The 14846-nt window shown below is 48.2% G+C and overlaps 1 protein-coding gene across 1 annotated transcript; it reads right to left on the minus strand.

Moving 5' to 3' along the window:
* Positions 1-9249: 9249 nt before the first annotated feature.
* On the minus strand, positions 9250-11777 carry LOC119312461 (B2 protein-like). The gene is made up of 4 exons (XM_037588184.1): positions 10944-11777; positions 10695-10795; positions 10501-10584; positions 9250-9753 (listed from the first exon to the last, which is right to left on the minus strand). The coding sequence occupies exons 1-4, from the start codon at positions 11671-11673 to the stop codon at positions 9598-9600; spliced, it is 1071 nt and encodes a 356-aa protein (XP_037444081.1). The 5' UTR covers positions 11674-11777; the 3' UTR covers positions 9250-9597.
* Positions 11778-14846: the final 3069 nt, after the last annotated feature.

Genomic DNA, 14846 nt, shown 5'->3' on the forward strand with positions numbered 1-14846 from the left:
TTCGACATGCACTTGAAACTGAATGAATATATCAAACACATCAGGTTTGTGCTTAAGAAGATAAAGCCAGGTAAAGTGACTATAGGCATCAATAAAGCTAACATAATAGTTGTGACCACTCACAGACGTTTGAGCGGGACCCCACACATCAGAAAACACAAGTTCAAGAGTACTCGTTACTTGACGGGTAGAAGAAACAAATGGTAACTGATGACTTTTGCCTTGTTGACAGGCATCACACACGGACATCTCCTTATTGCTAGATTTGATAGGCAGCTCATGACGGTGAAGTATATGGCGAACTATGGGAGTGGGAGGGTGACCAAGGCGAGAGTGCCACTGGGACAGCGACACACGAACACCACTGAAGACGCGCGGGGCGGATGGATCCTCCAAGCGGTATAAGCCATGGCTGAGGTGACCACTAAGCAGAATTTCCCAGGTGTCTCGGTCCTTAACAAAAAGATCAAACGGGTGAAATTCACATAGGACATTGATCAAGAGTGAGCTTTGGAACAGATAATAGATTAAGAGTCACCGAGGGGACCCGTAAAATATTACGAAGATGAAGCTGCCTAGATGGATGACTAGTTAAGAGATATGCTTGACCAATGTGAGAGATGGGCATACCTACACCGTTGGCGGTGTGAACCTTGTCGTGACCGTAGTATGGCTGGTGGGTGGACAGCTTGGTGAGCTCGTTCGTCATATGATTCGTGGCGCCAGTGTCCATATACCACGCGGGATCAATCGGGTATGACGGTGTAAAGCCGGGTTTGACGTGTGTATCCTTGCCCTTGGCGGCAACATGAGCAGCAGGAGGGCCAAAATCCGCCATGGCAAATTGACGCTAATTACATTTGCCATCATTACCAATACCCAGGAAGCTCCGTTGAAACCTCTTGTGGCACTTGGAGGCGAGATGCCTCTCACGCCCGCAAAGCTGGCAGCGCAGGGGGGTGGCGACCCGGGCAGGCGACGAAGGTGCAGGGGGGCGCTGGCCACGCGATGCCCAAAAGGCCGCTGGCTGGTCGGCAATGGTGGTGACGGAGCGGCGAACTTCGATGCATTGCTCAGTGAAGAGCAGATGGGAGAAGAGCTCGTGCAGAGGAAGCGGTGGCTTGGCGTTGTGGACGGCCTCGGCAAGGTTGTCGTAGTCGGCATCGATACCCTTAATAACGTAGCCAGCGAACTCCTCATCACTCAGCGGTCGACCAATAGAGGTCAACGTATCTGCCAAGACCTTGATTTTGTTGAAGTATGTTGTGGCAGAGGAGTCTAGTTTCTTGACATCATCAAGCTTGCTGCGAAGAGCCATCGAGTGGGCGGTGGAGGTCTGGGCAAACGCATATTCCAGAGTCGTCCACGCATCCAAGGAGGAGGCAGCAAAGAGACAAAGGCCAGCGACCCCGTCTCCGAGGGAACCCTGGATGGCGGAGAGGATCGCTTGGTCTTGCTACACCCACACACGGTGCGCCGGGTTGATGGCCGGACCGTGGACGGTGTGGATAACCTGCGGCGGACACGGCAGGGAACCATCGACATAGCCAAGGAGGGAGCGGCTATGGATCAGCGGTAGAACCTTGGCGCGCCAATACAAATAGTTGTCCGGCGTGAGACGAGTCGTGATTAGGTTGTCGAAGTGGAACGGCCCGGAGATCATGGCGAGTGTCGGGGACGAGCCAGCAGTGGCCGCAGGTGGCGCCATCATCGCAGCGGTGGAGACCACCACTGTCGATGGCGCGGGAGACGGCGGGATCGGAGCCAAGAACAATGAACCCACGGCTGTGGTGCCGAAGAATTGGGGCCTCGGCGACGCACCAGCGTGGGCGGGAAGATTGAGAAGGGCGGCCAGCGACGCGGGGATGGTCCCGGAGCTGGCGAAACCGGAGGCGGAAGCGGTCATGGCAGCGGCGGCGACGGCGGCCCTAGGGTTTGGGGCACGGCGGCGGCGGCTGCTGGGGTGGAGTTGGAGTAGGTCCTAGGTTTAGGCTGATACCATGTTAAACGTAGGATTTGTAGGAACTGGCTCAACCCTCTAAGGGTAGCCTATCACATATATTTATAAGGTTACACAATATACAGATTACGCAGTTGGGCTATGTTACAAAGTCTAACATAGATGCGATCGCATTGTTCCATTATGTCGAGGAGCCACTCAACATTGGTTGGTTTTCATTTAATTTTTATACGCATGTCGCGTTTATAACTCCTCCACTTTATCATCACGTGGCTGCTGGATACACAATGGCTGGTCTAACATTGGTGAAGCTCCACGAAGGTAGTGTCAAGCTTACGAACCAAGTGTAAGAGCATCTCCAGCAGACCCTGCAAATCTCGCAAATCTGCATAAGTCCAGCGAGTATACGGACTTAGCTCAATTTTCTAGCCAGAACAGAGCTCGTATACTCATCCGGCCCGTAATTTTTTTTACTGCGGCCCGCAAACCGCCCAGCAGAAGCGGTATATCTACGGGTTGGGGGGGGGGGATACGGATCAAAACCCTATCCCTCCGCCGTCACGTTCCACCGCGATTCCCCACTGCCCCCTCGCATTTCTCGCCGCCGGCGAGCCCGCATCTGCCTCGAAACGCCATGTGGAGCTTCGGCCGCGGCTCCGGCGGTTGCCGCGACCCCGAGCGCGAGCGTCGTGTCCGCTCGGACGGCGCGAGGAAGCGCGGGGCCAAGAAGTGGACGAACCGGGGCCTCTCGCCGTCGAGGTTCATCCGTCGCGAGACAGAGGAGTACGACCGTCAGCATGCCGCGGGGTCCTCCGTCGTGGGCTCGTTCGCCGCGGGCTCGAGATCTGCCGCGTGGCGAGCTCTTCCCCTTCCGCTGTGAGGCTTCTCCACGTGAAGAGGGAGTGGTCGGAGGAGCTGCAGGAGATCATGCGCCGCGGCACCGTCGGGCCCGAGGACTTCGTCGCCGATGTCGACGCGGTCGCGGCTTCCGTTGTCGAGCACAGCTTGCGCGAGGAGGCAGAGCGTCGGCGCCACCACGAGGAGCTCGAAGACCTTGTGTTCTAGCAGGCGGTCGCGATGAACCTTGCCAGCAAGGAAAATGACGACGAGTGGCGGCGCATCCGCGTGGAGCAGAAGGAGAAGTACATCGACCTCGGCAGATCCGACGAGGAGGATTGAGCTCCTCCACCGCATCATCCATGGCCGCGAGGTCGCCGCCGTGAGATCCCCCCCCCCCTACTACTAGTAGTGAATGTAGTATGTAATATGAACTAGTGTTTAGTGTTTGTAATGAATTAGTGTTTGATCATGTTGTATATGTAGTATGTGATGAACTACTATGGTTGCAACTTCTCTCGCTAATTTAAAAAAAAAATTATGCAGTTTCATATACGGCTTCTGTTGTGCCACGCACGTTTTTGACCCGCAAATGAGATCTTCGTCGACCTGAAAACGGTTTATGTGGGTTAGGATTTTGCGGGGTCTGCTAGAAATGCTCCAAGAGGCTTCGATTGGTCTGGATCACGTGCGTACTGTACATACGGATGCTTCCAGGGTTTCAGGTGTGTTTGGTCTTTGGGTTTGATGGGTGGGCATGGCTGGATGTATAGTACGTGCAAGTGCAGATCGATTCTCCCACAACGCAGCGGTCACGATCTTTGCAGAAGACATGCTATCGCTAGTCTTTTGTCGGGTCAAGCTTCAGTTTGGAGGAACTACATCACTCGACTTGTTTTTTTAGAAAAGAAGGTCGAAACCCCGGGCTTCTGCATAAAAAGATGGACACAGCTATGTTTATTAAATTCTTCAACAATGGTTTGATAGAAAATATACATCAAACAACACAAAGCCACCACTCTACACCTACAATTTTTTTGATAATGGGAGATGCCATCGTAACACCCCACCATACAGAACTGGGATGCCTTCGAGTGGCATGCCATTGACCTTTGCGGACGACACTCCCAACCGAAATTGCACAGGCAAAACAAAAATGACCGGCTCGCCAGGAGCATCCCCGGTGGACGTTATTAGGCGTGGGGTCGATACTCGCCTAGACCGATGCGAATGCAAGGGAACCTGCCGAGCTGATCGTGACCATTGGCCTTTCTGGATGATGCTCCCAGACGTAATGACACATGTAAACCGAAAACGACCGGCTTGCCAAGAGCAACCACAGTGGGCGTTATTAGGCTTGGGTCATACTCGGCTAGACCAATGCGCGCGGAAGGAAACCGGCCAAGTTGATTTTACTCCCTCCGTTTTTATTTACTCCCCATATTAGCTTATATATTAGCTTTGACTGAAGTCAAATTTTTTAAAGTTTGACCAAATTTTATAAAATAATATGAACATTTACAATAACAAATTTATATGATATGAAAATATATGCAATGATATATATTTGGTGGTGTATATGATATACTTTCTACAAATGATATGAAAAACCGAGCTGGCCAAACGGGCCGGGCCGGCCCAGCATGGCCCGGCCTGCCGTAAACATGCCTGGCACAGCACGGCCCGTCAGGGCACGATTAATAGCCAGGTCGTGTCGTGTCGGCCCAGCAGCCCAAGCACGTCACCAGATATAAGTGGGCCGGCCCGTGGCACGCTTAGGCACGCCGACCCGTGTCGGTTTGATTTTTTTTCTGCAAAATACCTTCAAAAACAGGGGGGAAAGCCTAAAAAATGTAAAAAAATACGGTGAAATATTACAAAAAATAAAAAAATACATATTAAAGTACTACAAAAGTACGCATGCACTACAAAACTATTGAACATATTAGAGTATTAGGTATTTATATAGGACATATATATTTATATATTTCAAAAAAAAAATAAACGAGCCATGCCGTGCCGGCCCAGCCTCCAGGCCCAGGCATGGCCCATGGCGTGCCGCGTGCCGGGCCTAGGCTGTGTCGTTCCTGTGTGCTATCGGGCTGGCCCATTTAGCATGGCCCGTTTGGCCAGCTATAACACAAAGCTGCGTCACATGAGGGCAAAAGGTGGCCATGGCCCGTCCAGCCTAAGTGCCAAACACTCACACTGGGGAGCAACTAATTAAGGAGTGCTCTTTCGGGAGCATCGCAATGATCAGCGCCACTTGGCGCGCTCACAGTCATTCGCCACGTGTCGCGCTCTGGACGCTTCTTTCGAATTTTTTGTTTTTTATTTTTACGCACGCGTTTTCAGCTTTTTAAAAGGTTTTTTTTCGGTTTTTTTATGTTTCGGTTTTTTACCGGTCTTCCCTAGCTTTTTGACCAAAACAAAATTTTGAAAAAAAAAATTGCGCAAAAAAATGCATTTTTTTCGCGAGAGTCACGATTTTATTTTCGCGAGAGGCACGGTTGTGCTTTCGCGAGAGGCACGGCCGTGCCTCTTGGAAACGAAAAAAAATGTGTTTTTTTTGTTTCGCGAGAGGCACGGTTTTGCTTCCGCGAGAGGCACGGGCGTGCCTCTTTCGGAAAGGAAAAAACACGTTTTTTGTTTTTTTTTCTTTCGCGAGAGGCACGATTCTGCTTCCGCCAGAGGCACGGTTGTGCTTTCGCGAGAGGCACGGGCATGCCTCTTTCGGAAAGGAAAAAAAACACGTTTTCTGTTTTTTTTTCTTTCGCGAGAGGCACGGTTTTGCTTCCGCCAGAGGCACGGTTGTGCTTTCGCGAGAGGCACGGGCATGCCTCTTTTGGAAAGGAAAAAAATGTCTTTTCTATTTTTTTCGTGAGATGCACGGTTTTAATTCCGACAGAGGCACGGTTGTGCTTTCGCGAGAGGCACGGGCGTGCCTCTTTCGGAAAAGGAAAAAAACACGTTTTTTTTCATGAGAGGCACGGTTTTGTTTCGGCGAGAGGCACGGTTGTGATTTCGTCAGAGGCACGGGCGTGCCTCTTTCGGAAAGGGAAAAAAACCGTGTTTCCAAAGTTTTTTTCGTCGGTTTTTTACGTCCGTTTTTTTCGTCGGCTTTTTTCGTCCGGTTTTTTTATGAAAAAAAAGTTCGTCAAAACCTATCAACATGGGATTTAGTTTTGAAGATATCGACGCGAGGAATCCAATGGCGAAAGCGTTCGAGATTTGACGCACGGTTTAAGAGATAAAACATTTTGAATAAACGGATCTACGAAAAAGGGGAAACTCCCACATGTGTGCCACTTGTCGTAACCCGGAGAAATTGGAGTGATCTCCGCAAGAAGTACTTCTTAATTAGTAATTTCGCTCACACTGTGCATGAAGTGATGGCCAGATCAAGACCAATTCCTTTCAGATTAGCCTGCCTAGCCCACCCAGTTTTTCGTTCCAAGCTCTGCACGAGGCGCTGTTAGACGATCAGGCCATGTGTGGAACTACACCTGTAAACAATACACGCCTCCGGCCGTTGTTTCGCTTGCAGGCGAAAATGGCTACTAGCCCGGTAAGTTACACATGTAGATAACGTGTATTTAAGCACACCGATCCCAAGCACAGCCTAAGTGTATCGCCCGAAATGCCCGGCCTTTTCTATGGACCCGTGTTGTTAGGTGATAATGATCATGATTGCTTACCTAATTTCCCGTAGGCTATGTTAGTGTGACCGCGGTAACTGGAATTGGTCAAACCGAGAAACACACAGAAGTTTTCAAAAATCAGTCCCAAACAGGCTGGAGGCTCCGAATGCTCCTCGTTTGGAGGGACATAATCAAACTTGTTCAAATTCTGTGATCACCCAGAATTGTTAGTTGAGATAAGTTACGAGATACTAGGTAGCTGGAAGGGGCCCTTAGGCATTATTGTTACATCCAACTGGTGAACTAAACCAAATCAAACAAGCCACAATTTGGATGACCTCGAATGGAAATAATGCCATCCAACATGCTTAGCCAAAATGATATGGAGGCAAATAAATAAAGAAAATGACTAGAACATGCACAATCAACCTAACATCTATAAGAAATTGGTCGGCGAGTAGATCACCTATGTATGAGTATATTGACTTAGGACCTAAATGGAAACATTTGATCATAGGTATACCCCTCGTGGCCTCCTGCCGTATTTCGTTCTTTGGTCTCATTGTTTCCCGAGTTGTTTGGTCGGTTCGTCTGGTTTGATTTGCTTTGCTTGTTTTTTTGTTGTTTAGAAAATGCCTTGCTTGGTGTTCGTTGCCAGTATGCGTGAGAGGACTCGTGGGCCGGCCCAACCAACCGACTCTCACGCGAGCAGGCAAGCGCGTGAGGGGGCGCTCTCGCCAGAGGATTCATTGTTAGCCGTTGACTCCTTTGACATGCTAAACACCGGTAGGTTGACCTCTGATTTCATATCGCCGACAATATACTGTTGACTTTTATGAAATTTGAATACAAAAACAGGAAATTCACGAATTTGGTAAATGTTTCCGGATTCAAAGAAGTTCACGACTTTGAAAAAAATGTTCATGAACTTGCAAGAAAATTCACAATTTTGATTAAAAAATCATAATTTTTGAACTCTGGATTTGAAAATAAATGTTCACAAATTTTAACAAGTTGGTGGAGTTGAAAACAGTTCATGTATTTAAAAAATGTTTGTGACATTTGAAAAAGCTCATGGATTTGAAAAAAATCATATATTTTGAAAATAGGTTCACACATTTCAAAAAGTTCAAAATTTTAGAAATTTCATAGATTTGAAAATACATTCATTGATTTGAATAAAGTTCAAGAATTTTTTAAGAAATAGGAATTAACTGGTAAAATAAAAAGGGAATGAAAAAGGGAAAACATAAAATAAAATGAGAAACCAAAAAAACTCAATACAAAGCACCCAAAAGAAAACCGACCCAACAGAGCCAGAGGGAACCTTCTAGAAGATTCGCAAAACCAGTGTAGGATAGACTAATATGGGCTGGGACAACCTTCGCATATCTAAACTCGCTAGTGACACAGACCGAAATTTCTCTCTTTATAAAAGGGGGACCCAGAAGACACTAGTATCATAGGCATTAATTAGAACAAAAGCAGGAATTTAGGGCCTGTTCGGCCGCTCTCCGCGGAGCGGAGCCGGCGGAGCGCCCTTTTAGCAGCTCTACGTATTATACCTAGCAAGCCACTCCGCTCCGGTGCGGAGCCGCGGAGCGGAGGGAGTCCGAACGCGGCCTTACTATTCGCCGCCGCTCGCCACGGCGAATTATTGTCGATTCACATAGAGTAGGGATGTGAGCCACACGATATGGCCGACCCACTTCAGCGTTTACACAGTGCGGTAAACCGGTTTTGGGAACCTTCTAGAAGGTTTCCCTGAACAGTTTTCTCCTCTATGTAGTTTCTTTTCCGGGGTTTTTTGGTTTAATTTAATTTTTGTTTTCACTTCTTATTTAATACTTATTTATTTATTCTAATTCTTGCATTTATTGAAAAATATTCCTGAGTTTTTAATAAAAAATATTCTCAGATTTTCTTTGGAAAAAGTTCGAGGTCTCAAATTTTATTCAGATTTTACAAAATTCTGTTTGATGATTTCAAAAAATGTTTGTAAGTTTTCATAAAAAATATTCACATGTTTCTGTGAAAAAAGTTCGAGTTCTCAAATTTTAATCAGAATTTTAGAAAATCTGCGTGTGGATTTAAAAAATGCCCGTGAATTCAAATTCTGAATGGAATTTCAAAAAATGTTATTTTTTTCAAAATTTATTACAGATTAAAAAAATTTCAGGATTACAAAATTGTCCACTGTTTTTCAGAAAAACTGAATTATAAGAAATGTTCACATTTATTAAAAACTCTTTGGAATTCAAATGAATATTTGTGATTTTAATAACATTTGCCATTTTTAAATGCTCACAAATTTCAGTAAATGTTGAAAAAAAATGGTTTCAAACCTGTTAGTGCAGGAAGTTCTTGAACACTCACGCTACCTATCTATCACTGACTATTCCAGTAACTAATGGCACATGTATTTCGACTCCTCACCATTCCACTCCATATTGTATTTTTACGCGCGAAACTGCTTTGCGCACGACGCCTGTGTGGCCGATTCATGCACGATTCAAAATCAGACGATGTCCTGCAGTTTATTCCCACAAACCAACGGCTTGATTAACTACATCGTCCACAAATCGTGCACATGTGTCGTGTGTATAGCATCGTTGTTTTACGCGCTATGCTTCGGTTCCTGTCATCAGGCCAGCCGAGTAAGGGTCCCCTGTGCGCGCTCTATTGGACTCAACGAGGAGCTTCCCGGAGGGGAAGCTGAGGCTGAACCCGGCGGGCAAGGTGCAGATGCACCACACTAGCTCACCAAGCATTGCTCGGTTTTCCAAATTTCCAATCTATCAACAAATTCAGTAAAAAAGATGATTTATTCTGCTAAGGTACACAACAGGAGAAACATCTTAAAGTCTCAATATTATACATACATACATAGCCGTGACAATAGATTAGTTATGTCCACGAGGGCTCATCTTGTGCAGCCATCACCACGCATGCATGATACACAGCGGGGGGCGCATAATTTCATAGCCCGCGGGATGGAAAACCCAATACATAAAACTCACGTATGTATATATCACCATTAATTGATAATGATATTAATCGTATGTATGTATGTATATATATATATGCTCCGATCGATCTTATTGCGTTGTTCCTTCCTCAACAGTCCCTCCCTGATCAGCAGTAGGCATGCAGCCTCGATCAGGCCTCGTCCTTGTCTTCAAATATATCGAGAAGGGAGAGGGCCTCGGTGATGCTGAGCTCCAGCCGGAACTTGGGCCCGTCGTAGTGGTGCAGGATCGGGCGGAAGGCGTCCTCCTCCAGCGGGTCGCAGATCTTCCTTGTGGCCACCCTCACCTGAATTCATCCATCGTCGCAAATTGTAATTAGCAAGACATACAGAGAATTTAAGCACAGTACTCCAAGTTAGGATTGTTCATCCTTAATTTTGTTTAGATGCAAAAGACCAGTAGAAGATTCAGTGTTGTTAATTTAAGGCATCAAGTATGGTACATCTAAGTCATATGTCATTGATTTTACGTGAAAATCCGTGCAAGCATTTCCTTTTTTCTTTTTAATTTTTCTTCCTACTGTATATACTAATAGCTGTATATAACTTCAAATACTTTAAGCTAGTGATCTTGTTTGAGTCCCTAAAACGAAAAAGCAATCATGTTTGAGCCCCTTTTAAAAAAGTGATCTTTGTTTGAGACCCCCTCTAGAAGAACCGACCGAGCGTGTGTTGACAAGTGTGCTAGTTCTAGAAGAACAGGTGGTTGGCCTAGGATTGACCGGCCAACCTAATCTGAGGTGAGGTTGTTGGACAGTCACTAGCAAAGTTATGCCCACGATCTACTAGGTTCCAACTAAACAAGACAACAACATCCATCTGTGTAATAATAAATAAACTAATCGATTGGTTGATTGCTTTTGCTCGTCCTTGATCTGATCTGATCTCCTTCCGCTTCAAGCCAGCCTTGCAACTGGCTCGCCAGCAGTAGATTTCTCTAGCCAACTTTTGTTCGTGGAATTATATTGACAATATCAACTTAATAAGTAGCTTAGCGGCACTCTGCCATGGCGAGTGAAGGTGTAGGTACAAACCTGTGCAGGGAAGCGGGACTCGCCGTTGCACTTCTTGTCCTCCCACGCCGCCGGGTCGATGTTCGCTCCGCCAAAGCTCGCAGCCTGTGCATGAGATTCAGTATAAGGCGATGAGTTCAATCAATTAAACACTAATTTGTCATCAAATTGCAAACAAGAGAGCAAATTAATTTGATTATTCGAATTAGTTTCACCTCGAAGATGCCGTGGAGCTGGTGGGTGGAGTAGTTGTAGAGGAAGAGGGGCAGCCCTGGCCTGATTGCCCTCACTGAATCTCTGTATCTGGATGGCAACCCTGCAAATTAATCAAAGTAACCAACCCGTCACTACACTAGATCTGATAAAATTAGTAGAAGATTCCTTGATTTTGTGTTGAGGATTAGGTACAACTAATCTAATCGGACGTCAAAAGAAAAATTCAAGAGAAAAATCTTTAGTGTTACCGAAGAGCTGCCTCTTGAGGTTCTCCTCCATAGTGTCGTTGTTGCAGACGAAGATGTAGCCGCCGATGGGCTCGTTCCGGGGCAGCGCCTCGGACGCCGGCAGCGTCTTGAACCGCTTCTCCGACGCGGCGCCGTGGTTGTTGTCCCCTCGCTCGTTCTTGGCGTGCTTCTTCTTGCCGTCCGCGGCGCCCTTCTTGCCGCCGTAGCCGTTGAAGTTGTTGCTGCTGCTGTTGTTGCTGGCCGGCCTGCCGATGGACTTGTTGAAGTAGCTCTTCACCCCCTCGTTGCCGCCGTTGAAGTTGCCGTAGCCCCCGCCGCCGGCAGCCATCTTGTTGAGCCCGAAGCCGTTGTTCATGTTGGTGTTGTTGGGCTTGGCACCGTACATGCCGTTGGCGTTGGCGTTGGCGTAGGGCTTGGCGTCGGGGAGGCTGACGTTGTTGTAGCGGTCGGCCTTGCTGGTGGTGGTGGCGCCGAAGGCGAGCTTGCCGGAGCCGATGAGGCCGGGCCCGTTGAGGCCGTTGCCGTTCATCTTGGCGGCGGCGAACCCGGCGCTGTTGTTGTCGGGCGCCGGGGAGGGGGAGAAGAGGTCGGCGTTGCGGGCGCGGGGGGCGGTGTTGTCGGCGGGGGACCAGATGGAGTCGCCGAGGGAGAGGCCGGAGAAGGTGGCCGTCTGGAGGCGCAGCTGGTCGCCGAACTGCCAGAACTCGCGGTCGTAGCCCTCCATCGCCATGACACGGTCTCCGCCGGCCGCCGCTGCTGCTGCTCCGAGGTGTTCTGGTCGAGCGAGCTGCGTGCGTTGCGGGATGGGAATGGAAAATGGAGGCCGTGGGCGGGGGCGGAGGGGCTGCTTTTATTATGGGCCGGACAAGGTGCGGTGTGGTTGGTTGGTGGGGTGGCGCGGTTGGATTGCTTCCAGTGGAAGTATGAGAAAACGAGTGCGAATCGGCTCGGGAGTAGCTTGGATTGGACCGTACTTACTACCTAGTCGTCGTCTGCTCGCTCTCCTGTGATCTTGTCAACTGTCGCCGTGTCCGGTGGCCGTGTCGTCGGGGGAAGCTTCGCGGAAGGCGCGCAAACCGCGTCAGGGGATTCACCGGAGGGCGACGGGATTCAGTGTTTCGGTGCGATGGGAGGAGACGTGGAGGCCCCGGCCCGGCCCGGCCACGCGGCTTTTTTTGACTCGCGGGCTCCAGTTTACCTTTCTTTTTCTTTCTGAAAAAATAAAGTGATCTTCTAGAACATGGGATGGGATGGCTTTGCTTCTACTCTCGCTCTCGTGCCAACTTTCACACCGAATTTCTCACCCCTCCGGCCTTTTTACTGATTTTCTCCTCAACTTTACGGTGAACACGACAAGGGGCTCAAAAAAAATTTATTTTATTTTTTGCGAGAAAGGGGGCTCACATTTTAGTCATGAACTTTTCTGAGTCGGTCGCTGCTGCCCTCATGACCGCTCCTGAATATTACAACAGAGCTTCAGCAGTTTACTTTATAGCTTAATCAGGCTTTTCCATGCGAGGCCCATCATTTGTTCAGAAAACAAAGGGCATGCACTTGCACTCAACTGAGACATGCAGCTTAGCTTGAGGAGTACTCAATATAAAAGCGTTTAGGTCACTTTTATGTTCATAATGTCTTATATTATGGGATGGCGAGGGTACACGTCCCTGTTAACAACCAAATACAAAATTTTGAATCTTGAGTAATACTATCGTGTACTCCCTTCGTCCAGAGTATATTGATGAGTTATTTACGCAAAACTACCACAGTTGGGGCTAGGGTAACAATTCGGTACCACATTTGTGCCAGGGCACAAAAACCCACCGAAATTGTGCCTAATTTGTAACGCGGCTGATGCTCTGATTTGGTCGCGAAAGCAGCCAAACCGACAGGTAGGGCCCACCTGTCGGGCTGACGTGACGAAGACTATAAACTTTGATCAACTGATGTGGCAAATGAAACGTTGGCCCCACCTGTCAATCACTAGACAATCATCTTCTTCACATCTCTCTTGCTACGAGGCATTTCATCGAACAAACTTTTGTGCGTGGATCCAATTGTTCTTCAAGAGCCACTGAAGCGCCGCCCTTTGAGAATTGAGAGCCGCCAGGAGAAGAAGGCGCGTACGACTCCTCGTCCGGCCAGCGAGCGTATAACCATTCATCTTTGTTAGTGCCGCAAGCATGCTTCTCGCGTAAGAAAACCAGCTTACCACTTGCGCCGACTCGGCCAACAGTTTATATAAGAAGCTATAGTGGGCTATGCCCTCATTTAGCGGTCTTGCTTAAATAATGAAAAAAAATGATACAATCAGGTCATCTTATACTCGAGGGGTATATCCCCGACAACCTCTGTCCCATAATATTAGACGTTATTACATCCAATATGTGAGTATTGGATGTAATAACACCTTATATTATGGGACGGAGAGAGGATGATATATCACACATGTATATGTCATAGGTAGATATTTTAATGACATATAGAAACTGGCACAGCTTGCGCCATGCCACGTCGAACAATTGGCTGGAGCGACGGGCGCGTCTTGTCATAGAAGGTGGGCGAGAGTTGCCCGCCGGCGGTGACGAGAGCCGCCACCGCAAGAACCACCGTTACGTATCGCGCCTCCCGTTCCATCAAGAACAATTGCGATACAGCGAGAGGAAGGGTGGAAAGGGAAAGATGTGGCTAAGTGAGGATGTAGCTACACACTCGGGAAGAGAAGGAGAGACGTTATATGAAGGAAATGCATGGATGAAGCGGGCACGGGCACAAGTCATGATATGATCGGTCCAAAGTAGAATGGGCTCCACCGCGGCACTTGGAGTACAAAAGAAGTACGGGGAGGGTGCAAATGCTTAAACATCAATCTAAGTCCTCCCTAAGAAACCCCCCCGCGCAAATGTACATAGCTTCGCCAGTGCAAAGTGGCAACCAGCACTCGCACATAACAGCCACATGTTATGTAATATCACTTGCACAGATCATAGTTTTTGAGTTCCTGCATGTATATATCATAGAAATTGCACTTAGACAATTAAGCATAGCATCATTACATCAATTGAGTTCCTACAATAACTACGTAAAGTATTTCATAAGTTTTTCTCCTTAGCGGAAGCACACAAAGCAGAGCAATAGAATTTATCGTATCAACCTGAAAAGTTTCAACAAGTCCTGCGCTTCCTGAGCTCCGCTCCCCTCCACCTCCGTGCCGCTGGCAACTCCGGATGCGGCGGCCACGAGCCACCATTGATACCCGCACGGGTAGCTGCGCCTCCTTCACAGCTCATGGCAACCCCACCACTCTCAGTCACCTATCCCTAGGGCGCCGCCATTGGAAATTGCGTGATGGACATCGCCTGGATCTGAGGGAGACCCCCTTTCTCCCTCCGGTCCGTCCATGGTTCCGGAGACCCAGCTGTCCCCCGCGTATTTATGCCTGGCCAGTCGTGCCCCTTTTTCTGGGGCGAGTGCTCCCATGTTGCGCCACCATTCTCCATCGCAGATCTTCAAGCCATACCCCCATTTTAGGCAGCCCAAGCTCAAATCCATCGTAGTTATCCATTCCCCCATCGTTGACCATTCTTCTTCAGGCATGGAGCAAGGCTGGTCCATTTATCACTCATGCAAGAAGCCAACGCACTAGCAAGGATCCATCGGCCTCTACAATACCTTGGTCGCAACATCTCTTGGTTCAACCATAAGACTTCAATGCCAGCGCGGACAGGGAGGCCTTCTTAAGTCAAAGGCTTATGTTTTTGCTACCTCAGTTCCAAGCACCACCGCAAGGGATTGTAGGGATCCGTTGCGCTACATTATCTACAAGGTCCAGGGTCGTTTTTGTAGAGAGATGATGAGACATCGACGACGCTGCCCTTGGCCATGAGCTATTGTTTTTTGAAC

Source organism: Triticum dicoccoides, chromosome 5B (assembly GCF_002162155.2).
Source record: "Triticum dicoccoides isolate Atlit2015 ecotype Zavitan chromosome 5B, WEW_v2.0, whole genome shotgun sequence".
Classification (NCBI taxonomy): Eukaryota; Viridiplantae; Streptophyta; class Magnoliopsida; order Poales; family Poaceae; genus Triticum; species Triticum dicoccoides.